This window comes from Brienomyrus brachyistius, chromosome 1 (genome assembly GCF_023856365.1).
Source record: "Brienomyrus brachyistius isolate T26 chromosome 1, BBRACH_0.4, whole genome shotgun sequence".
Taxonomy (NCBI): domain Eukaryota; kingdom Metazoa; phylum Chordata; class Actinopteri; order Osteoglossiformes; family Mormyridae; genus Brienomyrus; species Brienomyrus brachyistius.
In genome coordinates, this window is record NC_064533.1 from 13,818,838 (window position 1) to 13,846,592 (window position 27,755).

Genomic DNA, 27,755 nt, shown 5'->3' on the forward strand with positions numbered 1-27,755 from the left:
CATAGGCGGAAAGTGGACTCAGAATAAAGCCTTCTGGCTTGTACCATTTATATGTCACATTTGATAGGTCTCTGGCTTCCCGTTGACTGCAGGCTAGCTACTCAAAACCCATGATCAAACCCCTGAGACTCTCCAGGATCTCTCTTGGCTCAGTTTCTAAAGCTGTTGAGTAATGTTGAGTTGATGATGTCGTACGTGATGTTCTGAGTTTGATTGCTTAATTTTTCTCAGTTACAGCTTTAGAGGTGCACAGGGTAGTGTAATTGAATTGAAAACCATTAGTTGAAATTTTTGTTCTAAAAGCATTTTCTGATACGAAGAGCAATTTGTGGATGTGACGGGTTTCTTTATTTTGAGCTCTTTGCATGTAGAGGACACGCCCCGCAATGCAGAGTGACAGAAGCAAGGGATTGTGGGATTGATTCAGTCCATAATGTACAGGCGGGGCACTCTCGGGCAGAGGTTCACTGATTTCCTGTGATGCCTGAAGGTATTTTAATACCACCAGTCTCAGCCCGTGTGTAACATTGCATTAAAAGGTGTTTGTTACCTGTCATATGGGACTCGTCTGATCCAAATCAGGTTCTTAGAGTTACATTACACTGGATATCACAGTTTTAAAATGCGTCAAGGCTGCTTTTGTTTGTAATATAATAGAATAGTAATACTTAATTCATTCCAGAAGGAAATTGTTTTTTTTGACTACCCCATTTTGCTCTCCATAAGACTTATGCTGGTGAGAGCAAGCTTGGGGGGGTCACTGTGCAAGGTCAGCCCCTGGAGCTGGGGGTTAAGGGCCATGCTAAAGGGTCTGACAGTGACATCGTTCTGTTGGCCTAAGGATTCAAATCAGCATATTCATTCATTGCCACAGATTTCCCTCTATATTCGAGTTTGTGGAACTTCAAGCATTTTGTTATATTTTATAGATTAAACCAAATTTCTGGGAGATTCGATAAGTGGTCACTGAAGGTTGCACGGTGCGTCTGAGATTTTTGTGGTGTGGCTTGTCACATGTCTGGAAGCAGAGACTCTGTAACACTCTGTCAGGGAGGAATTGGGAGCAGGGCCCCGTGACACTGGGACGCGAGGAAGGAAGATCGGGATGGGAGTGGAGATGGGTGGGGGAGGAAGGGTGAGGAATGTCAGAGTCAGCACGGGAGGGAGGGGGGTCTTAAAAAAAATGAAGGTAAATTAGTGCTAAATTACGGAAAAACCTTAGCGTGGGGTCCAGCGAAATATCTCTCTCTCTCTCTCTCTCTCTCTCTATATATATATATATATATATATATATATATATATATATATATATATACACACACACACACACACACACACACACACTCCATAAGGATTCCTTAGGATTAATTGGGTAAAGGGAAGAAAGTATGTGACCCCCCCACCCCCCAGGTCAACTCACCCCCTCAGGATGGATGGATGGACAGAAACCCTCCTTCCTCTCCCTTTATCATTATTTACAGTCTAGAATAAAACCATACGTCCCTTATGGGTAGTTTTGACTATGTTAAACTTGTTTGCAAAGCAGTGACCTCCATTCAAATTCAGCCAGGTCGTTAGATCACAGAAGTTTAGTCAGTGTTAAAGAGCTGAAAGTAAGTGACATAGGACATTATTTGTAAAGTGTTCACATCAAGAAGTTTAATCAGATTTAGTCGTGCTTCTGGTTTCTCTGGCAACGCGACAGACCTTGACGAATGACGTTATTGATACAAAATGTACCCAGCAGAACTATTCAAGGAAATAGATACAGAATATCCTGTTTGTGTGTGTTGTTAGTGTTAATTATACTTTATAAAGCATAGATTACCTAAATACAGTTTACAGACAGACGGTATGGGTAGCAAAAGTGAACATTTTTACAATACAAAAAAAAAAAATTGGCGAGGAGCAGCGGATTATTCGTGGCTCCTGCGAATTTCTCTTGTCAGAAATGCTATATGACGCTGTCTGCTGTGTTTATTCATGATGTGCCAGACTGGCTTGGCTGCTTCAGAGCAGAGCTTATGCTCCTGACCTGACGGCAGCGGGAAAGCCGTCGTGCCTCTGTAAGCGTGAGGAGCCGCAGCCCTGTAAACGGCTCACCGCCTTAGAGTCCGGCGAGCGCGGCTCGGATTAACCGGCAGCACAGAGCGGTTACAGAGCTATCGACCCTGGTAGTTGTGCCTGCACAAAGGAGACACCCCCCGCCCCCCAAGTCAGTAAATTGTACTGAGTCCCCCTAAATTATCACTGATAATTTAATTATAAAACTAACTCAGAGAACCACCATTCCCTACCCACCACTGGTTGGCAAATTTTATCAAGCGCCCCTTTATGGTCACTCAGGACCCTCCCTAGTTTCAGTGAGGGGGACTTTCCACTTAGGCACTTACCCCCCCCCCCCCGAAAAGCCTCTGGGTGACCCTGGGCCTTGGTCACCATTACTAAACACACTGTGTGAGCGAACCCAGATGAAAGGCACCCACAATCCTTTGGGTGTCCCCAGAGCCTTCACAGTGGTGAACCCTGAGGATGGTGGTCTCCTAGCGACTGGAAACCTGGTGAAGTCCCGTCTGTGCTACAGGGCACCTCAGCTACCATGCTCCCTGTCTCTGGAACACCCCCTGCTCCCCTGCTCTGATGGCAAAAAACATGAAACCTACAGAAGTAACGTATAAATGGAGTGTTACTATCTTATTGTACGTATTACAGGCCTGCCTCAGGAAACACGTTGCTGTTTCTCAACATCAAAGAGGAGATTAGAGGGGAATTTTAAGGAGAAGCACGTGTCACTGATAATGTGCATCATAAATTAAGGGCTACTTTGTCAAGGACCTCTTCAGATGTTTTTGGACACTACAAACTCGCACTTTTGTGTGAATTTGTGAATTTACCATCTGTTATAGATGGAATACTTACATTGCTATAGAATACTCTGAAAATTGTTCAGAGTAACTGGGAGGTGAACAAAATAAACAGGTAAGAAGGTGCGTTTGGTAATCGCAGGCGGTAAGCGCTCAGCTTATGGTTTGGGTGACACATCAGCCTCCCTGTTTCCTTCTGTCACGCTCTGGCTGAATTAATTTACAAAATCACTGGGAGTTCAGCTGCGGCATGGAGCCATGCAGTCGCGAGCAGATGGAACAGACCGGCCTCTCCGATCGACTGCTTCCCCCCCAATTGATTTTGCGTAACAGAATCTCTAACTGATCCTTTTTTGACTCATTTATCTGCCTCGTTTTCTGGTTGTGTGGTTTTGGCTGGTTGTGCTCTTTTGACCTGTGGATTCCAGCTGCATAGATCTGCTGTGGACTGTGCTGGGTACAGCTGGCCTCACCACTTCACTCGGGGGGAGAATGACCACTTTTATTCTTAGTCTTGATTGTGGTGTTGGTCTAGCTGACTGAGTAAATCACTGGAAAGTATGACACCCACATAAACACATATTTTAGTTTACCCACCATGGTCTTTAAAAGGTGTTAAAAACAATTTGCTGTCAGGCTCATGGGTAAAAATAGAAACCTTCAGTCAGTGCATTGTCCCCAATGTTGAAGGGAGTGGCAGTAATTGAGCATTTGCAGTTTGAGATTTGGGGTGGATGTTGGGTTCGGTCACTGAGATCTCCAACACGGACGCCAGCCCTTAAAACAGGATGATGTTTCCCCTGTTGGGAGAAATCAGGCTGAAGCAACAGTGGGCGGGATTATTGTCTCCTTTCAGTCACATGCTAGATTAACCTATGTCCTATTGGTCGATTTCTCTTGGCTCCCATTGGGTTGAAGTCCGAAGTTTTGAGACACAAAACCCACCCACTGCTCCCAAAAGTCCTTCATGGTACTCTTGTCCCCATCTTCTGCTTAACATTTAGTAGGAATGTGCCATTACAGGTCCGATACATAATGACGTATCAGCGATATCATTAACAAGCAAAATATTGTGAGACGAATGTGTGAAAATACTTGACAACAAAATCCAAAGCATAGCAGACTGCACACTGCGCCCTGCTGAACTATCAAAAGGAAGTATGAAATCAGGTTCATGCAACACTAGTAATCTAATAAAACATCTAAAAGCAACATATAAGGAATTGCCAGCAGCAGCAACACTCTGTAACAACCAAACATGCAGCAAACATTAGCACAGAGAATGAAAATGTCAAACGATAAACCTCGTGCCGTAAATATAATGGAAGCTCTTATCCAGTATTGATCAGGCACAGTGTTGTAATGGTGGCATGCGGACAGTGCAATGCTTTCTGATATGGTATGCAGTATAAAAAGTTTGGGAACCACTGCTTTCGAGGTTTTAGTGACATGTTTTTAAATCATAATTAACCTGCCGGTCCATTGTTTTCCACAGAGACTAAGGCTGTCCTCACACTAGGTGATCTGTACCATGCCAGAGCACATTTGACCCCCAAAGTCCAGTTCATATGATTAATGTGATCGCTCTGTACCGTGTCCCCTTCAAGAGGTGGGCTTCTACCTCTCTCGCTTGGTGCTGTGATGGAGGGGAGATTTAATTATCTACCCTAATTATTATCTACCCTAATAATTTAAAATTGAAATAGTGCATCTTGTTATTTTTGACATTACACTGCCCTAATTGGTATCAGCATTGGTGAGTACCAGAAAGAGATCATCAACACTTTCAATACTTATACTCCGTCTGAAAAGTTGACCTTTTTAAAGAAAATTTGTTGAGTTACTCCTTTACATCTGCGTTTATTGCTAGAGTCTCCCTGCCCACACAGGTAGGAAGGTGCAGCTACTCAGGACCAATCTGAGGAGCTCAGTGAGGGAGAAGAAGGCGTCTTTATAACGCGTGACGCGCTGGGCCGACCCAGCATGAAAGTGGCTAACCGCTACACGTCGGCACGATCGCTAATCGTGTGCAGACATAGAGTTTTCAGGTGCAGACCATCTCCCTTGCTGTTCCCCATGATGCCTGAAATCTTCAGAAAGTCAGCGGAAGCAGGGGTGTAGGAACTGAGGTGATTCATTTGCCAACCATCCATTTTCCGTAACCACTTATCCTGTTCAGGAACGTGGGGACTCCCGGAGCCTGCAGGCACAAGGCAGGGAGAAACCCATCACAGGGCACACTCATGCATTCCTGCGGGTAATCGGGTGTCTTCCATTAACCTCATCATGTCTTTGTACGGTGGCATGGTGGTGAAGTGGTTAGCACTGTTGCCTCACACCTCTGGGACCTGGGTTCGAGTCTCCACCTGGGCCACATGTGTGTGGAGTTTGCATGTTCTCCCCATGTCGTCGTGGGGTTTCCTCTGGCTACTCCGGTTTCCCCCCACAGTCCAAAGACATGCTGAGGCTAATTGGAGTTGCTAAATTGCCCGTAGGTGTGCATGTGTAAGTGAATGGTGTGTGAGTGTGCCCTGCGATGGGCTGGCCCCCTGTCCTGGGTTGTTCCCTGCCTCGTGCCCATTGCTTCCGGGACCCACCACGACCCAGTAGGATAAGCGGTTTGGAAAATGGATGGATGGATGTCTTTGTACTGGGGGTGGGGGAGGAGGACCAGGATGAAACCACATGACAACACAGGGAGAACATGCATACTCCACACACATGAAGTCACGGCAGAGACTCAGAGGTGTGAGGCAACAGTGCTAACCACTGCACCCCCATGCCACCCCATAAACATAACTTTGTATTAAAATCAAATTCTTCTTGATGCCATTGAGTGCAGGACTGTATTCTTTGCAACTCTCGAATAGATTTTAAATAATCAAAGTGACGGATGGTACCTTAAGATATGGTAGAGGTTAGGAGGTTCAGGTTAATTAGATTAAACAGTGCTGCTGTCATTCATAAAACTAAAACTGAGCTATTTCTGTAACATAATCTGCTATATAAGTGTCAAAATACAAAGTATGTAAGCCGGTTTAAGGCTGAAGGTTGGACGAAGTTTTAAGTGGAGCTCAAGCAGAGCCTCCACCTCCTGGTGTGGGTGGAGCAGAATGTCATTTCTGGCTATAGTTAAGCAGCAAAGCTAATCCATTGCCGCCTTTTAAGATTTATTAACGAAGCAAATGAGCAGCTTACCTTTTAGCGTTAAACTTCCAGTTGTTAACCCATAAGAACCATACGGGTTGTATACGTACTATCACTGAATCTTTGGGGGGGGGGCACACATGCAATGTCCTCATTGGCCCTTTTTCGATGCCAATCATACCACGGTCTTGCTTCTCAGCTCCATTAATCCAAATTCTTCACCCACATGGATTAAAGCTCACATCCCAGGTAGATTTGTCTTCTTTTTCTGTTTTTGTGGGCGTGGCATAGTACGTCTAATGGTGCTTTTCTAAGAACCGAGCCGTACTGCGACAGAGCCGTACCCACGCTGACGTGGACCTGCTTACTATCAGGGCTAAAAGCGTGACCAAATCCAGCTGGTTGCATCACCACCATCTGATTAGTCTTAATGCAGGGAGAGGCCAGTATTCTGCGTCAATATGCATGGATTGTCTGAAAGAAAAAAGGACATATTCTATAAATTATTCATTTTTGTAGTATCTCACATCGCGATGTATTGATGCATTTCCTTACCACACCTAGTTTAAAAGTACAGAAGTAAGCAAGTACTCAAAGTACGTCAGTAAGTACTATGAACAGCTGAGTGAAATGGACCCGCAATGCAAATTTACCGAAGTGAATGCTAATTGTCTGCTAGCATAAGAAGGAGACTCTCAAAAACTTGATAGGGGAAATTAGCACACAGTACATCATGATGTACACCTTTTGAACTGTAAGGAAGTGCCTCACTGTCGCTCTCCAAACCTGGCAACGCCTTTACCGAGCCGCCCCGGCTGCAGTGGAAAACCAAAGCTGGCTGGAACTGTACTGTAACTGAACTCTCTTCACAGTACGGCTCGGGTACAGCTCGAGTACTGTATACCAGTGGAAAAGTTCCATTAAGTATTCAACCCACCTTCATCAGCATCATGTCCCACTCCCAACTAGGCCCCCACCTCTCGTTACTCCTAGGATTGAAGCAACAGATATAAGTACAAAATAGCATAACTTCCTTCTTAATGCTTTTATTTTTATGTGTTTGTGTTGCCTTGTGGCATTTTTTGTGTGAGGTGTTTCTGATTAGCTATTTCTACACAGGCATTTATAAATGTTAAAATCTCGTGTCCATGGTTAATGCGGTAATTTCCTGTTCTAAGTGGTGATTCTTCTCTGTGGCACCAACTCCCTGCCTGATACTGTTGTGCAGAAATGCATTAGCACTCAGCGTCCTCTGGCTGTACCTGTGCGGGGCGGGTGGGGGTGGGAGATGCAGCGCGGAATAAAATACCTTTGTTGTCATTGTACAGCTGAAATCAAGTACAACATGGTTCAGTTTTCAGGAATGCTATCTCTCTGTCCTGTGAGACAAACTCATATTTCCAGGTGACAGTGAAGCTTGGAGCCATACCACAGGGTCAGCTGTTTATCCAGTTTGGGGAATTATGGGCGCTACGCAAAGGCCCAATAGTGATATGGCTATTTTATCAGCCATGGGATGTGAACCGACAACCTTCCGGTCAGTGTCACAATAGAAGGCAGACTCCTGTTCCGTTTTACTGACCCTACAGTATCCTGTCTCCATCTTCTGACTGGCTCTGTAAGGCCACCGTCATATCGGCTCACCCGGGAAAGCTCTGTGCACAACGCTAGGCTGGACTGAGGATGCATGACCTCACCACGCCGTAGTACTGCTGGGGCTGGTCCCCTGGGACGCCTGAGCCAGGTGTTTGGCTTGAACCAGCGCAGTTAATGTTCCGAGGGCTGAAACAGCAGTGAAAGGTACATAACACTGGTTCAGAACAAGGACAGAACGTACCATCGATCAGATTCACCTGACGCTGTGTCCAGGGCAAAGAACCACATGTAAATGGCTGTCCCCATGGATCTAGGAGCATTCTAGCTGGACATCCCTAGGTAAATATTTACTGCTGGTTTTACTCCTGGTCTCTCTGGGGGTTTGGATGGTTGCTAATGTGACAGTCACAGGAGCAGGGTGGGTGAGACCATAAATAGAAGTGCTGCGTTTGCACCTGAGGCAGGGGTGTCCCCCTGCGTGCAGATCTGTAGCCATGGAAACGCAATAGGGGCATCTCTGACGGAAACAGTGAGTCTCTGTCGGAAAGAGTGTGTCGATGGATCATGGAAATAGGCTTTATAAGCGTAGACATAAATCAAAAACGCTTTGAAAAAATGTATAATCTGAAGATTATTTGATTTTCACGACTAGAATAAGTTTTGTATCAAAATTCACTTTTATGATATGGACCACAGAACTTTGAAGACACATAAATTAAGGAAAATTGGGAATAATTCGTCCAGCTCAAGTGCAGTGATTAATTAGATTTTATAGATGTAGTGATTTTAATTTCTACTTTTATTCTTCTTGTTCTATTGCACAAATGTATTATGGGTAATTTTTCTAATCAAGACCATATGCCAAGACCTTTCCTTTAAAGTTTAGAAATTTGTCATTGGTAAAGGTGTGTTTGCACATCCACACCTGCCCTGGACATGGAACTGCTCAGGTTTGCACACACGTCAAACATGCACCGTGGTTGAGGATTACCGTGGTCAGTCTTGATACTGCCAGTATTACACCTTAAAGAACTACATTCAAATCAATTATTCAGGTTCATGTCAGTTGTGTCATAGAAGTCCTTGAAGACATTTGCACTCTGGTCACCATGGTAATACTACATAACTCTGTTTAAAATTGTAATAAATGTGCCCAATTAGGGCTGTTAAAAACGATTGTCTTGATAATCGATTAATTATCTGAACAGACAATCGATTAGTAGGACCAGAACCTGGGGTTTACTGCAAATGTTAGAAAACATGTTAAAAAACGCCTAGAGGATTTTTTGTAAAGTCATAGTTGTAATAAACTTTACAGAGTGTAGAGAATTTCTAATCTCTGTTTAAAGCAGTGATTCTCTAACCAGTCCTCTGGGACCCACATCCATGGGAGCTGGGGGGGGGGGCAAAACAATGACTTACTGGGGATCTCCAAGGACTGGGTTGAGAAACACTGGTGTAAAGTGAGAAAGTGGCATACAAACCTCTGGCTCCAACATATTTATACCATGGTATTAAATGGTGCTCACTGCATAGCCAAGACATTTTGAATTTGCAGAGTGGGGAGATTCTTGCCTAATTTTGTTGCCAATATTTCAACTTACCGCGATATACCATGTTAACTTAATACTGCCCTTGGCTAGTAACAAAATTAATACTGTTGAGAAAAGTTTGCTCATTTCACTACACTGGTATTTTTGTTGGTTGCAATACATCTGCCCTCTGCTGGTTAATCTTACATTACTGTACATATCTGTTGACATTGACCGTCTGCATCCATGGACAGGTGTACAACATACTAGTGATGTGGAAAACAACTTTCTTTAGTGATTAATTTCATTGAGCTCACCAAAATTATTCAAATCCTTGAATCACTCAAATCTGTGCCCTTGAGAGGTAGAGTGGGCTATCCCACATGTCAGTCAAAAATGAGTTTAGTGTCCAGTATTAATTATTGAGAGTCTATCTATCTTTTAAATATACCGAGATCTGTGCTACCTATGATATATATCAATTGTAGGGTATAGGCACACTGATTTTTTGAAAAAATTTCAACTTTGGAGCTCATTTTCTCAAAACTCTGTTTTTGTGGGATAGCCCACTTTACCTCTCAAGGGCACATCTTTGAATCACTGATTCAGTGAAAGTTGTATTGTTCATAATATAATTTTATGTTTATAAAAGTTGCTACGTAAAAATGCGTGGTCCAGTTAGTCAATGAACCGAGATTCAATGTACCGTGTGTGTCTGCAGTTCGGCTGTTCGTTCATTCGCTGAGCAGGCTGATTCCAGTGAACTAGTTTGATGTCCTGTTCTAGTGTGTGCGCAAATCACTTCAGATAAGTAGTCATTGAAGTGAAGTTAAGGTGATGGCTCCCAGCTATGGTGGAATGCAGTCTACCATGTAGCATGTATGTCGCAAAGAGGTTCATTCCTTAATGTCAATGTCAGTGTATCGATACATTCGTTCAGGAACCAAGACAAGTACAAAATAACTAGTTTGTTCATTCATTGCACATCACTCATACGTACCCAAGAGTCCACGTGCACAATTATGCACGGATTCTAACGGAAAAGTTAAGTATGAACTTTGCTTATCACACCAACATTAAGGTTACTAGGTGGTGATGTCATTATATGCTATTTATGCGGCAGACCTCAAAAATGCAGCCAGTCGATAGCAAAATTCATCGACAGCGTTTTTTAATTTCCAATTATCGAGGCTATGGATGAGATGTTGTTGCCCTATATCTGGTACAGTACCACCTTTGGACTTGTTTTAGTAGCATTATATTGGAAATGAAGTTGGGCTTCCCAGTCAGGAACTTCTGGATCTCAACTGAAGGATTAATCACAAATGATGGAGGGTGGATATTCTAGCTTTATGGAGTTTCCTTTGGAGAATTCAGGTGTGGTTATTTACAACAGGTGGGCTGATTTCCACTGGGAAAGAAAAGGTTTTGTGTGACCTGTTTGGTTACGTAGGACCTGAGTGGTCCTGTCATCTCAAGAGGGCCTGTTTGTTTGAGTAGGTATGGTCCGACCTAGCAGGTTTGAAAAGATGCACCTTTTGCTGTTGGGCCATTTTTCACACGAGGGCATGGAGCGGACATGCCCAACCTGAAAGATGACACTGAGAGGCAGAGTGGTTTCTGTAAGAAATACCCTGCTTACATCAGTTGATGATTGTTTATTATGGGTACCAAGTTCATATGGGTGATTTTGACACATATGTGAGCTACTTTGCAGCTGAAAATTCGTGGGACTAAATTCAGGGTATTGGCTTACTCTACTGAAGTTCTCTTTCTGACGGACTAGCCGACCATGTCCAGCATTGCTCGCTTTAAAAAATGTCCTGCTGCTGAATCGATGTATTTCTGCTACATTTGTGGTATTATGATACGGACATTGATGGAGTTACTTAGTTGTCAGAGTGGAATTTTATTCTACTGTCACATCCTCAGGCAGAGAAGTGAGAAGAAGCATCTTTGGTTAGAGTTGAACCGATCTGATCTGAGACCTGTGTCATGTCACTCTTGCACACATTGATAGTTCTGGACCCGTTAACCATGCTGGCTTCCCTTCAATTCACTTTATTACATGAGAATAATAACTGTTGCTGCTTCATAACTATTTAAGAGAAACTTGTTACTTTAGGTGCATTGTGGTCTGTGTGACGCTGTTGAATAACTGGGCTGCAGTAGAGTATCGTGTCATACGGTTATAAGATACAGGCATGTGGAGTCATCTGTACAAACCTCACAAAACCAAGGCTGCCAGCTCTCACACATCTGGCATAAAACTCACGCTTTCAGACTCTCACGCTCGCGCAAGAAATCTTACGGCAAATCTATAATATTCCATTATAAGCCTAAAATTACTGGGGTAGTTTGCAAACCCTATGGGCTATTTACAAGGTAATAAATCTGTTACATACACGCAGTTGTGTGTGCAGACTTGTCTCGAATTGAAAATATCATCCTAGCCAGCCGACCAAAGTTGGCAACCCTGCAAAACCATCAGCATTAGCAATTCGCAGCGCAAAAGTCCAACTGGCTTGGGGCTGCTCTGCTGTAGAAACGATATCTGGCAGTGGACACCCTGGACGAGATACCATTCTATCACAGGCAAAGAGCTAATATCATGGTACAAATAAATCCTAAGTGTCATAGCACTGATTTCACTGCACCACTAGAGGTCAGTGTAGCACAACAAGTGTTGAACGAGCATTAAAGTCAGCAAAACGACCAACTCGCTCTATGTAGTTGATCCAGATTTTTTACTACCAGGTTATTATATGTTTTTTCCCTGTATTCTCCTGTTTGTCTTTCGAGAATCAGTTAATGTCTATGAGCCAGTATTCATTGTATTAATGAGTAAATTTGGGTTTTCAGAGTGCTCTGGGCTGTCAGGCTCAGTTGAACCCGCTTAGGTCTTTTACCTTATGAGCGTCTTCATTGCATTACCGTTTTAATAGAGAATTCAGGCAGCTCTTCATCCCCATGACGTCACGCGCTGGTTTCAGTCTCAGCACGGCATTTGCTGCTCCATTGAACAAAATGCTTACCCTTGTTTAGAGAGGAAGATGTCCTCTGCTGCAGCCTTAATCCATCCATTGTCTGTCTGCTTATCCTGGGCAGGGTTGTAGGGGTGGGCTGCAGCCTATACTCCGTGGACAGGATGAATGATGAATTAATGAAAGAATGCATGAATTAGTGCTTTTCTTTCTCGCTTTCAGTTGCCTTAATGCCCAGTGATGATGCCCAGCTTCTGACCCCAGGCAGAATGAGCCAGCGACAGGGGAAGGAGAGCCTGCAGGTCCCAGGCAGAGATGTCCTCCTCAGTCCCTCCGGGTACAGTCACGGTAAGAGTGCGCCCCTTGGAGGCAAAGAGCGGTAACTGTGGTACACGTAACTTGAGTATGGTTTTCGTTTTTGATGGCAAATGTTTTGAAGAGCTGAAGATGTGTTTAATAGCTATAAATGAACATCTTACATTGAAATTCATGAAATTATGAATTAGGTAATGGATTCCGGGCGGCTCAGTGGTGCAGTGGTTATCGCTGCTGCCTTCTAGCAAGGAGTTCCCGGGTTCGGTCCCCGAGTCCGCCGTAGGACCTTTCTTTGTGGAGTTCCCGGGTTCGGTCCCCGAGTCCGCCGTAGGACCTTTCTTTGTGGAGTTCCCGGGTTCGGTCCCCGAGTCCGCCGTAGGACCTTTCTTTGTGGAGTTCCCGGGTTCGGTCCCCGAGTCCGCCGTAGGACCTTTCTTTGTGGAGTTCCCGGGTTCGGTCCCCGAGTCCGCCGTAGGACCTTTCTTTGTGGAGTTCCCGGGTTCGGTCCCCGAGTCCGCCGTAGGACCTTTCTTTGTGGAGTTCCCGGGTTCGGTCCCCGAGTCCGCCGTAGGACCTTTCTTTGTGGAGTTCCCGGGTTCGGTCCCCGAGTCCGCCGTAGGACCTTTCTTTGTGGAGTTCCCGGGTTCGGTCCCCGAGTCCGCCGTAGGACCTTTCTTTGTGGAGTTCCCAAGTGCTCTCCTTGTTGGCGTGGGTTTCTGCCGGAGACTTTGGTTTTCTCACACAGTCCAAAAGTGTGTACGATAGATCAATGGTACATTCTGCCTTGGGTTGTTTCCTGCCTGCACTCGTTGTTCCTGGGATAGAATCTGGTCCCAGTTGGGATTAAGTGGTGATGGATGGATGGATGGATGGATGGATGGATGGGTTGCTTTGTGAGCATTCACTATCAAAATACTACTTTACAGAGCACATTCAATTGATTTTCACTGCCTATAGTCTAGTGTCCACATTCCTTTTTTTACCACTAGAGGGAACACGATACACAGGTTGTTGTGTCACACTAAACCCTTGATATGCATAAGCAGCTCGATTCAGTTTATTTTGTATTGTGCTTTTTCACATTAGAGTGTCTCAAAGCGCTTTCCCCGCCCAAAGCCCCCAGTGAGCAAGCCAGAGGCGACAGTAGCAAGGAAAAGCTCTCATAGGAAGAAACCTTGTGAGGAACCAGACTCGATGGGGGAATCCTGCAGGGGGAAAGTCCCAAATGAGAAGGTCTCGATTTATAGAGCAGAGTTTTGAATAGTCCAGGTATGAGCAACACGGCTGAACCAGGTTTAAAACATGGTGTTAGTTCCATCCCACAATGCATTGCTCAGTGCGTCTAAGGGGGGGGGGGGGGAGGTTTGTCGGGAACTTAACTTCACTGTAATATTGTAATACATGTTCTGTACCTGTTTTGATTACATATAGTTGCACCTTAATATATGACTTAATTAGAAATCTTTAATATTGTTACTTTTGGGGTTTTGGTTTGTTTTTGGTTGAATGTGAGTTAATGCAGACATTCTTCTATAGATCCCCTAAATTAAAGTCATATTTCAGAATCGGATAAGTCAACAGATTTAAGAGACTATCAGACTGAAAGAGTAATTGTCTGACTGTGATTTCACAATCACTTGAGTAGGCTTATGATGTAAAAGGCTTTATTTGGGGCTGTTTATCTCCATGGCATCAGTGACTGAATTTCCATTTCAGTCGTTGTTTGATGCAGTAACGGGAATAATATTCTGAAATAGCATCTGAGAGACTTACTGTAAAGACTTAAAGAGCTGCTATCACCTGTTGTTCTCCTGTAAGAAGTAGCTGAGGTCAGCTGGGCCTGGTGAAAGGGGCCATCCCTGGAATTATGCCCCACTGAGCAGTATTAAAAACCTCCATCCCCAGTCACAGCCAGCCGGTTTGTGCACTTCCAGTCATCCCCTGACCTCACCCCAGTGTGGAACCTGCCTTTTGAGGTGGGGAAACCAGCAGTGGAACCTCCGTATGGTGAAATGCTTCTTCAGGATTAGGGTCAGCAAAGGGGTTCTGGCAGTGGTTTTTGGGAGTTTGGTCCTCTGCTGGGAAGCCTAGAGTTGGCAGCTGAGAACACACAACATTAGTGCTGACGGACTGGACTTTGGGCACTCGGAATTCAAGAATGGTGTCACTTATGGGGTCACTTAAGGACGGATAAGTGGGTAAGAGGGGAGCTGAAGTCTTGCTGGTAGCATTAATGTCATGAGTGGGTACTGGGCTGAGCTGCCCTTTCCTCTTCGCTGGAATCCTTGGCTCGTCGTGTTACATCGTGCGTTGGAAGGCAGAGTGACGTGACAGCTGGCCTGGAATGCAAATCGAGGTGAAAATGCCATGCCAGATTTGTTTCCCTACTAGTACCTTGATTTTAGAGAAGCTGCCATTTTCCACAGAAGCATCTGTGCCGCTTCCTGCTGTTTATTGCAGAACTATACACTTCAAATAAACATTTTGCTCAGGATTGGAAATCCTCTCTCTAGGGATAGGTCAGCGGTTATTGGCCTGGAATTGTCTTATGAAGTGAGGGGTGAAAGGCTCTTCAGCTGTAAATATACTATTTAAGGTAACGCTCTCTTTATTTGTTGCTCACTGCCACCCCCTGCAGGTCATTTTTAGGTGTGACTGAAGGTGGACTTCATAGCCTCACTGCATGCTCCTAGGACACTTTGGGACTTTAGATGTCTATGCTGGTCGTGATTCACCAACCGTCACACTGAACACTAATCCTCTGCTGTAGATTTGCCAGGGCCCATCAGACCCATATTTACAAGCATTAGTAAAATTAGGAAAATTAGTAATGCAGTGTTTCCCCCACCATCATATTATGGGGGCGCCCCCCAACGGCACCTCCCCCCCCTCCGAAGGTCAAATTTAAGGTTACCTTTCCTATGGAACAGGTCTATACATTGTCCTTTTATTAAACAAACGAAATAGCCTTATGCTATTTATCTTATTTACACAACAGCTTGTTATTTTTGTCTCTACACGGTCGCGCGTTTACAATTCTCCTCTGCTCTCTGTAGCACGCATGTCGCGTCAAGCACTTGATAAATATCTGCGTTCTTTTGACTGCTGTCATTAAAGGAAACACATGAACACAGAATCCTGTCGGCTTCTCAGTACTATCCTGACACTTGTATCTGATTCTGATCCACACATCTGTCCACCTTCTCGCCTTATCCTGCTCAGACAGTCTCATGGTGCTTAACTGTCACCTCCAGACCCATGTGGATTAGGCTGAAGTAGCATTTGGTTGTTTCTCAGTACCTATACCCACGATCCCTGTTTTTGTTTTGTGGTTAATGCAGGCAGTTTTGTTCCTTGTGTGATGTTGGGAGAGGCTTAGCCACGAGGACAGGCAGAGATTTACATTCTGCTTCAGTGAGTCTCGTCCTTTTTGTCAGAGCTTACTTCTGACTCCAGACAGCCGATCTGTGCTGTTCTACCAAATGAGCCACCCATTGTCCGCCACACGTCTCTCTGATTGGTTAAATCCCCTGAAAGGCTGAGCGACAGCACATTTTCACCCTCTTTGTGTCAGTGGTCATTTGGGCCAGAACCGCTTGACGTGTGTCCGCCTATCAGCACCAACGTTATCAACTGACCCCCGTCTCCATAGCGACTGGCCAGACGATGACAGGAGCTGCCGAAAGAAGCCGATGGGCTTTTCAGTCGTGACTTGACCAGCATGGGTCACGTGGCCTGGATCCAGCTCCTCACGACTGGGTGTCTGCACACCGTTGGTTAATGACGCCCGACGTATTGTTGCGTAACCTTAACATCAGAAAGCAAAATGGTTGAATTTTACTATACCTGTTTGTAGTGTATTTCATAAACGTGATTCATGAGCATTTTTAAATGTGAATGCATGTATGGATTTCTGATTGGTTAGATGTGAGTATGGGTGGATGTCTGTATGGGTGGAAATCTATGGGTGAATGCCTGTATGTATGGAAGTCTGGAGCGATGTGTGTTTGGAAGGATGTGTTAGGATGGATGTCTGTATGGGTGGATGTCTGCAGCGATGTGTGTTTGGATGGATGTGTTTGGATGGGTGGATGTCTATATGCATGCATGTCTGGAGCGATGTGTGTTTGGATGGATGTGTTTGGATGGGTGGATGTCTGTATGCATGGATGTCTGGAGCGATGTGTGTTTGGATGGATGTGTTTGGATGGGTGGATGTCTGTATGCATGGATGTCTGGAGCGATGTGTGTTTGGATGGATGTGTTTGGATGGGTGGATGTCTGTATGCATGGATGTCTGCAGCGATGTGTGTTTGGATGGATGTGTTTGGATGGATGTGTTTGGATGGGTGGATGTCTGTATGCATGGATGTCTGGAGCGATGTGTGTTTGGATTAGGGCTGGACGATTTATCGATTTCAAATCGAAATCACGATTTGAAACAACGCGATTAGCAAGTTGCAAAGGCTGCGATTTAGGATATACGCTACACATCCGTATACGTATTCAGACCCAGGGTTTAAAACTGCTGTGAGAATAGTTGTACAAATTCATGCCGTGCTCCCTGTGTGACGGTCATTCTCACCAATCACAAGTGCTGTGGTTCTCGCATGCCAGTCATGCTCACCAATCAGAAGTGGCCCAAGAAGGCGTATACTGTAGGGCCACAAACAGCAAACATGTGAAACCCAAGGAAAATGTTACATTCGCGGTACGGAAAAATACTGATTCCGCTACTGAGCTATAAGTGAATTGCCTTCCTTTTTCATGGTCCTAGATTGTTTCAGAAAGGTCCTGTTGATGAATCTCATCCCCACTGGCGAGAGAACTGTTTTGGGGGGGGATTTTTCTTTCCAATTTGGTTACCTGTTCCTTTAATTAAGCTGTTTAATAGGCCCATTCTGTTCTCAACAGTTTGATCAAAGATTTGTCCCTTATTCTGTTTAGATAATAAAAGGAAAACCTTCAGTGTCTTGGCTTCCTCTTCAGCGAGTTTCTGGCCCCCAAAGAGGCCTTTCCAGCGAGGTCTTCCCACTAATGCCAGCACACAACACTACGTTTATAAGTCATTTATGTAACAGAGACTTTTTTCCTAAGCAATGTGAAACTAAGAGAGCAGCGTTGGACAGTTACTGGAGCAATTAGGGGGCCCTAAAAGCTCGTGGGTTAAAAGGTGAAATCAGTCCGGCGACTCTGGTATTAAAGCCCACAACCTCACCGGCACAGCACCCTAACCCACTCAGCCATACTTCTATGTTTCTATGTAGCTATTCTTCCACAGAAGAACAAAGGATCACAGTCACATGCAGATGTAACGGAGGCTGTGGTCGATGGGAGGGTGATGATGGGGTGATTCGGGACAGGTGAGCTAGGCAGGGTGAGGGGAACGTGGAGCAGAGGAGAGATGGGGGGGTGGATACTGGTTGCTCCTCCCATATTTAGGTCCCACCCCCCTCTTAATGGAGATTAATGTGGCATGCTGCTGAGGTGCCCCCCGCTCCTGCTCTGTCACTGGGGAACTGTGGCACTGTGTCCTGCTGCATGAATAAGTCATTTCTCCTTATCTTGCCTGGAGTGGGGGTGATGGAGGGGTTGGGCTTACTTGGTGCCAGAAACGATACCTCAAAAACAAAAGCAGGCTGCCAGTGTGCCTCTGCTCCGGTTCGCCCAAATAAAGCAGCCCGTTTGTGATAAAGTCATAATGTGGAACTGGATCCCATGCCTGGCTGCCACCCCACAGCCTCTGACTGCGTAGAGATGGGCTGATTACTCCATACTTTCCATTGCCACTTTCTTAAACATTTCACTTTAGCTGAGGCTTTCATCCAAGCAGTTTTTCAGCGAGCCGGGTCAGACATTCGCTGGAATTAAGGGCCTTGCTCAGCAGGTCAACGATGACATCACTTTGCCGACCATCGGATTTGAACTTGCAGCCATCTGATCATAAGCATAGCATCATAACCTTCACTGTTTCTGATACAGTTGGGGTGCATGGTTATATCTTATGTTTGTCTGATTTTACCCCTGGCTGTTTATTTAATGACCGTTGGTGAATAAGTCTCAATGGGTTTTGTTGATCCACCTGATTAATTCACATTATTTCAGGTTTAATTGCATGGATAAAGGGTATCATTTTTGCCCAATAAAACTACATTTTCATGCGTGGTTTATTTTATTATAGTTTTCGAGGGTGAAGGGAGTTCACATGTCATGCCAGTGGTTTATACTGTCTATTTTTAAAGTAGGAATAATGTGGGTGTACTGGAGGTATTTTAATTATCTGTACTACAAAATTAGACCTGATAAGTCTGGTCCATTCCTCAAGGCCATCTGTTTAATCTTTAAAATTGGTCTGGTTGCCAAGCAACCCAGACCAGGAGTGGTTACCAGAGAGACAAATGCGTCTGCCCTCTGCAAACCGGGGAGCTAGAAGCCCCCCTGATGTCAGCGAGAGGAAGTTCTCTGTCACTCGCTTTGGTGAGAAAGAGTGGGAACGGTGCGGAAGCATTAAAGGAAATTTCGAGGTGCCGTGAGTGAGGGTCTGCTTTCCCGGGGGGGCTGAATCATCCTGGGAAGTTCAGGTGTGATTTAAAGCCGCGCTGGAGTACGAGAAGCCGTCAGCTCCGGCGGCGTGTGCGATGTATCCGGCTAAAAAAGCAGCCTGTTTGCCTCACGAAGCCTTTCCTTTGCCAGGCGCTGTGCCCTTGGGTTAAACTGTCCCCACGGATGAATAGAATGATTTTGGCTGACTGTGAAACGTGCGGGGGTCACCCTAACCTGCTTTAAAGTCCTGAAATCCTCCTAACAAGATCAGCTTGTTGAGCTTGTAACTGACAGTTCTGCTGTGCTGACACTGATAAATGAAACTCTACTGAGAGCGGTGAGGCTGGCTTGCTGTTAACTCTGAGCTGGGTACCATGCAGGTCCCCCAACTTAACTTTGACCATTAATCAGGTAGATCTCCTGGGCGATAAAGGTCAGTGTGAAAAGGTTCTTGGGGTGGCAAAAACAGGCCAATCCTGTTATAGCCAGTGCTGCTGGAGAATGGAGTTGGGCAGGCGGAGTGGATCTGCCCTGCCGGGCGGTTAGCAGAGCAGGGGGGGTGGTTCAGCCGTCCTCCAGCTGAGACGATTAAGTCAAGTTGTGGCTCCTGCGGCAGGAGTATGCGGGGCCAGGTGGCGGGAAAAAGCAGATGGGCTCCAAAGGTGGGAGGGGGGAATGCAAGTGAGAGGAGATAGAGAGAGAGAGAGAGAGAGAGAAAGAGAGCGAAAGCGAGAGAGAGAGAAAGAGAGAGAGGAAGCGATGTCGTGCTTGGGTAGGCTGTGAGCGAGAGGGAGCGGGGGGGGAGGGGGAGGCTACCCGCTGATTGGCCTGCGGAGGATCCGGCGGCCACTCACAACCAGAGACACGCAGAGAGCGAGCGAGAGAGCGAGAAAGAGGGAGGTGGAGAAAGGAGAGGACACGAAGGCGTGCGGGTGGGCTGTCAGAAGGCCAGGTTGCCCCCACGGGACAGAGCAAACTCTCAGCAGCCTCTGCTTGCCCCCCCGATCCTGCTGCAACCCCGACACCTCAGACCCCTCTAAGACCGGCAGGAGCACCCCCCACCCCGCCACCCCCCCCCCACTCACTAGCCACACACACAAACCCCCTTACACCCCTGCCGGGGCCTGGCCGCCCCCATGATGAGAGAGGAGGGAGTCCTGAGCCGCCGCCGCTTCTCCACGTGTGGAGGGGTCTCGGGAGCCTTCCCCCCTCGGCCCGATGGACGCCGGCTCATCCGCAACGCGTCCTTCGGGGGCTACAACGAGCTCAAGCCCATCCTGCCAGGTGGGTACGGACCCCGTCCTGCTCCAGCTCTGAGCCCCCAGGCTGTGTTTTTGGGACGGGTTCCCTGTTCTTCTCCCAGGGGCCGCTGTCCACTTTACGCTACGTGTTAACCTCGGGTTCCCTCCTCCGGGCAGCCCGTCCTACAGCGATTAGATAGCAGGCTGACTGAGCAAGCGCCGCTTGCTGAAGGATGTCCACACGGACTGTGGGTTCTGTCCTGAGATCATAGTGACCATCTATTTTCTGAAATCGATTTTCCTGAGACCCGCAGGCTCAGACTAAAAACAGTCAGGTTTGCTGGCTGACATAGTCGAGAAAAACATTGCATCTTAAAATTAGACAAAGTATTGCCTTTACTAAAGGACTTGGGCTTCTGATGAGGAGTTAAAGGAGAGGGTAAGCTGGTGGAGTTTTGTCTCGGACCAAGTGGAGTTTGAGTTTCTCAGTTTTATTGCCAAAATGATCATTTAAGTGTAGATGAATGTATAAAAAGAGCACTCTTTGTTATCAAGGAGCAATGCATTTCAAAGCAAAGGTCTACCTAAATTGTTTGTAAAAAATACCAGACTGGGTTTACTGTATTAGCAGTGTGCACTAGTGATTTGTGGTAATGGGTATCGATATTCGGTGATTAAATATTTAGAGCATGACCAATATTCTGTTCAGATTTGTTTTTCTTCTGGGCCTGAAACCATCTGATAACCGTGGTTATTGTTTTTCTGTGTGGTCTTTTTCCTCTAGTAAGGTTTACTGTTTTTTGTACTTGACTGTATGTCTTAAATCCCTCCTTCATGTAGCAGTGATTCTGTCTAGCTGCTCTATTGTAAAAGTCCATTCGTCCATCTAGTCTATAACCTGTCCGGGGAAACGCAGGGGGGGACACGCTGGGGGGGGGGGGGGGACACCAGTTCATCATAGGTTTCATTCACCTAACTCGAATGTAGGAGGAAGCCGGACTGGAAGCCATAGGAAAGAGATACAAACTCACGCACACAGAGCCGGGGCTGGGAATCGACCTGGCGACCCGATGATGCATGACCCTACAGCACGTCAGCAGAGTTCTTTGTTTTTAACAGTATTATAAATATTTTCACTGTTCACATGACAAGCCTATTATGGTGCATTCAGCTGGATGCTGTACCCCCCAGAGGATTGTGGGATGTTAGGCTGACGTCACTCCGCACTTCACCACGGCCCTCTGCAGGTGCTGCCATGCCTCGGGGGGTGGGGGACTCTGGAGACTCTGACTCTGCAGACTGCTTGCTCTTATAAATAGACCCCAGGTCCACGTTAACACCTGGGGTCTTTTTATGTCTGCGCATTGCCCTGTTTTAGCGCAGGCTGACCGCATAGTGCGGCCATAACACCTGTCTTGCGGCATTGCAGGAAAGTCACGGTGAGCTCTGAAGCATGTCCACTTGACAACGGGTGGCCTGGGGTGGGATGGGGCGCGGGGTGAGAATAAATCAAGCTCAGGGATCTGTCACAATGCTCTCTCACCAAAAACTGATGGGTCTCAAAGACACCCAGTGTTTGCAAGATTTTGGGACGGTTCCAAACCTGGCCTCAGAAGGCAGATTTTTTTTTTTTTCATTTTCTCTGGCTTTGCAGTGCTTTCTAACACAAGGACCCTATCTCATTCTGCTGTGACAGCCCCCCCTCCTCGAGGCACTGAAGATAATGACGCTTCGACAGAACAAACCATTTCTCCCATAACCCTGTGGCTCCCCATCCACCATGGTACCAGAGGCACCTGACCTCCCAGTTCCTCCATGACTGTAGTGTGGCTGTTAGCACCTGTATGAGCCGTATGTAGCTCTGCCCCCCCTCTTTGAACGGGAACCCAGACCACTCTTGAGCATCCTTCTTTGAAGGTTCGTATCCAGCCAAGGAGAAGTAGCACCTGTTTTGAAGTAGTTCCTGAGTTGTCATGCTTCTTGTATCAAGGGATCGGAGAAGGAAATGAATCTGCACATAAAGGTCCCCCTGTGGGCTGTTTGAGGTTCCTTCTGTTGCCTGGGGCCACCATGGTTGTTTTACTACAGCCGTTCTCCTCAGTATTCCTGTTGTTGTGTGTGGCTGATATGGCACTTAAGGGTGTTTGTACTCATGCCATTTTCCTGGTTATTCATTTGATGTTTATTACACTCAGTCTAATGCAACAGCAAAGTCCTTTTTTAATATTATATGAGATATTTTAGATGATTACCATTCACATTAAAATGAAGGTATAATCTCTGTACAATAGATGCAGTGCATCATAGTAATGCGTGTGCTCATCTCAGAGCCAGAGATTTGAGCTGCATGTCTCTTTCAAGGGCACCGCACTCATATTCAGGGTTGCTGCCAGCTCGCTAGAGTGAAAGTTTGGATTTGGTCAACTTTGGTGACTTTGGTGACCGCTTAATTTATTGCTGGTCTGTCATTTTTTACTTGATATTCTTTCACAATGGCTGGTGCTCTTCATTCATCTGCATCCAGAACCATTAAGTAGGTTCTCATTCTCAAGACATAGAGAAATAGAGCTGGGAGTGAGCAAAATGTGGACTGTCTGGCAGGGAGCAAAAATTTGGACTGTCTGATAGGGAGCTGAGTGGGAGCAAAAATGTGAACTGTCTGGCAGGGAGCTGATAGGGGGCAAAAATGTGGACTGTCTGATAGGGAGCTGAGAGGGAGCAAAAATGTGAACTGTCTGATAGGGAGCTCCTTCCTGGGAGAACCAAGGCTTCTCCGAGAGCTGCATCAGCTCAGTGAGCCAGAAGAGACCAGGCCTGCATGAATGACGTCAGCAAGCTATTTTGTGTTGAGGATGGTTTGCAAGTTCCTCTTTGAAGTGGGAGGTTTGTCACATTGGCTGGACTGTGATGATCTTTTAGAAGCTGTGTTAAAATTGAGAGTTTCTGGTTCTGAGTCACGGTGTAGTGCAATTGGTGGCTTAATGGACATCATTACAGCCTGACACCCCTTGGGTTGGGGGCTCAAATTCACCATGCACTGTATGTGTGCGGAGTTAGCATGTTCTCCCTGTGTCAAACAGGTCTCTTCTGGATTGAGTCCAATAAGGGTACTTGTAAATGTGTGCCCAGTGATAAGTTTGTCCCCCTTTAACTAGCCTCACTGCTGATAACGAGAAGACCTAAGCCTCGTGATCTCACGTTGGCTTCTCATCGGAAGATGAAGGTCGAGGCCGTGGACGCCTGCCTCAGTCAGGTCCCTCAGAAAGTCAGCCCAAGCTGTTTGAAAACCTCGGGGGTGTCCTTGTGCAGCATCTCGGTCTTCTTTGTATGTATCTGGGAGAACATTGTAATGGCAGCTTTTTATCCACGTACGTCTGTGGCTCCCAGAAAGGCCGCTTCTCAGCCGAGCTTCTCAAACGAGCCGTGTCCTCTTAAGGGAAGGTGCTCGGTCAGCCCCTCTAAGCCCCATCTTGCGTTGCCCCCCGAGCAGAGCTTTGTCGGAGAGTCAGTCCATGCCGGACGGGACCTGCCAGCATCAAGAGCCTTTATTTTAGAAATATTTTTAGAAGAGCTATCAAAGACATCTCCAGCAGCACCGAGCTTTTAAGAGAGACAGAAGGAGGTTAGTCTCATGTATCATATGAATATTGTAATTAAACATTTGGAACAAGAGACTTCTGCAAAGCATTAGTGCTACTCAGAGTGCGCCCAGGCAGTACATGGGAAACTCTGTGGTAGTTTTTACTGTGATTTTTTTACCGCCATGTGGTGTTTGACTGTTTTGGTTTGATCTGAAGTGGTACTTGGTTCAAAAACTTGGAGAGCCACTCATCTAGAACATTTTTTTATTTCCGGGATGAATTAAACGTTCTCTGGCCACTATAGCTGCAGTCCTGCTTTGAGAGTGGATCATCTTGACATGAGGGCTTTCACGCTGCTCTCTGGTGAACTCTCGGTCTCCATGTCGGCTGTCCGTCTGTACTGGAGGTGGTTATTCCAGTGTTGTTTGGCTAGGAGCCACTGTCGGCAGATGTGTGGCTCCGTGGGGGGACTCCGGACCATCGCTGACTGTGTTCTTGGCTGCACTTGGACGGATTGTTCCAGATATAAGTTCGGGATAAGGTATATGGAAGCCTCTGCTGGCAGTTCTGTGAATACTCAGTTCCCTCCATGACGCATCTGCATGACTGTCTGGGAATAGGGAAGTTGTTGTTCAGGAGAAGAGGTTGATCTTGGACATAAGCATGAATGCAGTAAAGAGAGAAAATTCCATCTTTTGTTTGATTTGTTCTTTTTCTTCTTTATGTAGATTGTTACAACCCACTGCACTGTATACAAAACACTGCAGCAGTTGTTGAGCTGGATGAATGGGATCATTGAAATGGTTAAAATACAGTCTTATTGTTGGAGACGTTCCGCACAATGGTGTCTTTGGAGCGACGTGTGTACAGGGTGCTGTGAGTTAAGCCTTCATTTTTACTGCATGAATGGCGTGGCCCCCAGTGTACAGGGGGCCGTGAGGGTCAGGTGATCATGAAGAGAGCCTCCCCCCCCGCCCTGCCCGCATCAGCCGTGTGTTATTGTAATGAGCTGCACGAGGACCGCCGAGCAACGTTGTGTTTACACAGCCCTTAGTGCTCCGGGAGAGGTTTCGAGTGTCATTGAGGTGGGGGCCGGCTGTGTCCCTCCAGGTCGTCATGCAGGGGCAGCAGGGCCTCTCTGTGCTTCTCATAAACTGTGTGTTTAGATCCTGGCTCGGGGGATAATCAGGGGAGATCAACTAGGAAATGGCTTCTGTGTGTATATGTGTGTGTTCGCTTTTTATCACGTGGTGGTGGTGTGCATGTATGTGTGTGTGTGTGTGTGTGTGTGTGTGTGTGTGTGGGTTATGTATATATTACGTTGTGTGTCCCCGCAATACAGTATAATGCGATATAAAAACCCATTATTTTGATGTTGTTGGGACCATTTTTTCGGTCCCCAAAAGAGAAAATTCGATGTCATAAAAATCTGTGACTGCAATTAAAATACTAAAGATGCCAAGTCCTGTATTTTGTCTGGTTACTTATGGTTAAGGTTAGGACTGGGTAGGAGTTAAGGTTGTCATTGTTGGGGTTTTTCCTCATGGTCCCCACAAATATATGAGTACAAATGTGTGTGTGTGTGTGTGTGTGTGTGTGTGTGTGTGTGTTTGTGTGTGTGTATAAATAGCCTATATGTAACACAAACAAGCACTGCACCTGTGTCAACTGTATTTCTGCTGTGGACACAACTGTCGTTTTCTTAATAGTCTTCCAGTACCTGAAAATGCAACCTGACATTATCCAGCGCAGTTACAGTCACAGTAGTGCTCAGAATTTACAAATGTATTTTTTTAGATTCTGCTGAGGTGCTGAGAGACCCTGGTCGAAGCTGCTGGTTGGCCCCATCAGTTCTGTTTTGCTCGCCTGGCTTCTCGGTGTTTTGTTTGCCGTGCATGGCTCTGTGTCTGGAAGGTTGTTGGTTCAAATCCCGTGGTTGGAAAAGTGATTCATCATTAGGCCCTCATGCAAGCCCCTTAACTCCAGTTGCTCCAGGGACTGCCTGACCATTCTTTCTCGCTTGAACCGCATAGAATTCCGGGCTTCATATCTGGTTACAGAACCATAAACTAATAAGTAAATATGTTTTTCAGAAGAAGACGTGCCCTGTTGTCAGAGTGTCATGGTTACATGAGTAATCTGCCATCTGCTCCTGCCCGTGCCAGTTTATTTGGTCATAACAAAAGGCCGTTCGTTTATCAAAGGCACAGATTTCAGTCATATCTGAATTTGTCTGATAGGAATATGAATTTTGTTTGCACACTTGACTGATGCAGGTAAGCAAAGCCATGTAAATGAGTGGTTTATCACAGTCTAGCAGCATCACGGACCACAGACAAGCCTTTAATACCCATTAAAACCCTGCAGATCCAGCACTTTGCTGGGTGACACTGAGAACTTATTGATTCATACAGATTCCCGCTTTCGTTTGGAAAGCTAATCTACTGCGTCTGGAAGGAGCTCGGAACCTGCCTACTCTGTCATTACTGCAGCTGTCGTCTGGAAACTCTCCCCTGATGTGCGACGCTGTTCCTGAGTAATGAAATCTGCTGGAAAAGCCTCCAGGTTTCCGTCATGCATTAGGAGCCCCGCCCCAGATTAACAGGTTAATTCTGCCTCTTCATGCCAGGTTAAGGGCCCTCCCTCCCACACCCATGGGGCAAACCCACCTGTGGCCCCCGGATGGTCCAAGGACCTAAGATGCCGGCATCAGTTAGATTGATGCTACAGAAATTCCCATGACCCGTTAGCGATTATAACACACGCAAACTGCGGACTTTTTCAGTTATAATGGTTAAAAGGGCAGCTTGCTGTGTACGCTTGATGCGATGTGATTCTTCAAATGACATTATTATTTATTCATGCTCCATAGGAGTGACACGGGTCCTAACAATGGTGGGGGCAGTGAACTTGTAATGAATTCTGTGCCTATAACACCGCCCCCCCACAGATCCCTGCCCACTGCTCTCCCCCGTCTTTGCCCTGGGGACGTAATTAACTGGAAACCTCCATATCGCTACTCTGCCAGTCGCCATGGTGGATCGCGCGGTAGGGGGGGGGGGCGGGGGCGGTGACTCACTCCCTTTGATTGACAGCAGACATCGGGCTTGTCTCCGCAGGGTTTGACAGGGTGAGGGATGACGTCCTGCCACTCAGGGAAGACTCCGCCCATTCCATCTCCAAAAGTAAGGTACGACAGGCCGCCATCACCCCCGCTGAAACTCTTATCAGGAAATTAAAATGCTTTTAATGAGTTACACAGCTTATCGCCGTCTAGCTGTTTTCGCATCATAATCCCTTGCGGCGTCTTTCGGCCTTTTTCCCGTTTAGTGATACTGTTTGCGCGGCTGTACACTGAACTGCACCCCAGGTAGCACTGAGAAGCATCATCCTGTACCGCTTGGTAATGCTTTGCTCAGAGGCTGCAGCAGCAAACAGGAGACTGTCAGGTGGTTTCCCAACAGGCTCCTTATACATTTACACTCTCACCGCGTCTTCCTTAACCGGCTTATCATTTGCGCCTCTTGACCAATTTGCAAAAGTTGGATAAACGCTCCTCTTCCTCCCTTTCCCCGTCCTGGTGTTGGCGCCCTGGCTTGGAGCGGAGCATACCATGTGCTGCCTGAAGGCGGGAGGGGCCCGGGCTCGAAGTGGAGCATACCATGTGCTGCCTGAAGGCGGGAGGGGCCTGGGCTCGGAGTGGAGCATACCATGTGCTGCCTGAAGGCGGGAGGGGCCTGGGCTTGGAGTGGAGCATACCATGTGCTGCCTGAAGGCGGGAGGGGCCCGGGCTCGGAGTGGAGCATACCATGTGCTGCAGGAGGCACCATTTCAAACCCCAATTAGTCACTCCATCTGAGGCTGTCCATGGTTAGATAAGAGGCCCAGAGGGGCTTCAACGCATTTTACCCAACCTCCGCTAAAAAGCGGCTCCAGTAAACCTTGTTTAATA

At 46.5% G+C, this 27,755-nt stretch overlaps 1 protein-coding gene across 6 annotated transcripts in view; it reads left to right on the forward strand.

Annotated features, from left to right (window-relative positions):
- The window catches only part of osbpl8 (oxysterol binding protein-like 8), a 69,793-nt gene that overhangs the window by 22,726 nt on the left and 19,312 nt on the right, over window positions 1-27,755 (forward strand). For 4 of the 6 annotated variants that reach the window (XM_048970489.1, XM_048970471.1, XM_048970481.1 and 1 more), the window contains 2 exons: window positions 12,346-12,471; window positions 26,923-26,993. In XM_048970489.1, the coding sequence (XP_048826446.1) occupies window positions 12,346-12,471; window positions 26,923-26,993 (197 nt within the window). Of the gene's footprint in view, window positions 1-12,345; window positions 12,472-19,799; window positions 20,266-26,922; window positions 26,994-27,755 lie in introns of those variants that run through there. The other 2 variants (XM_048970453.1, XM_048970497.1) reach the window with 2 other exon arrangements.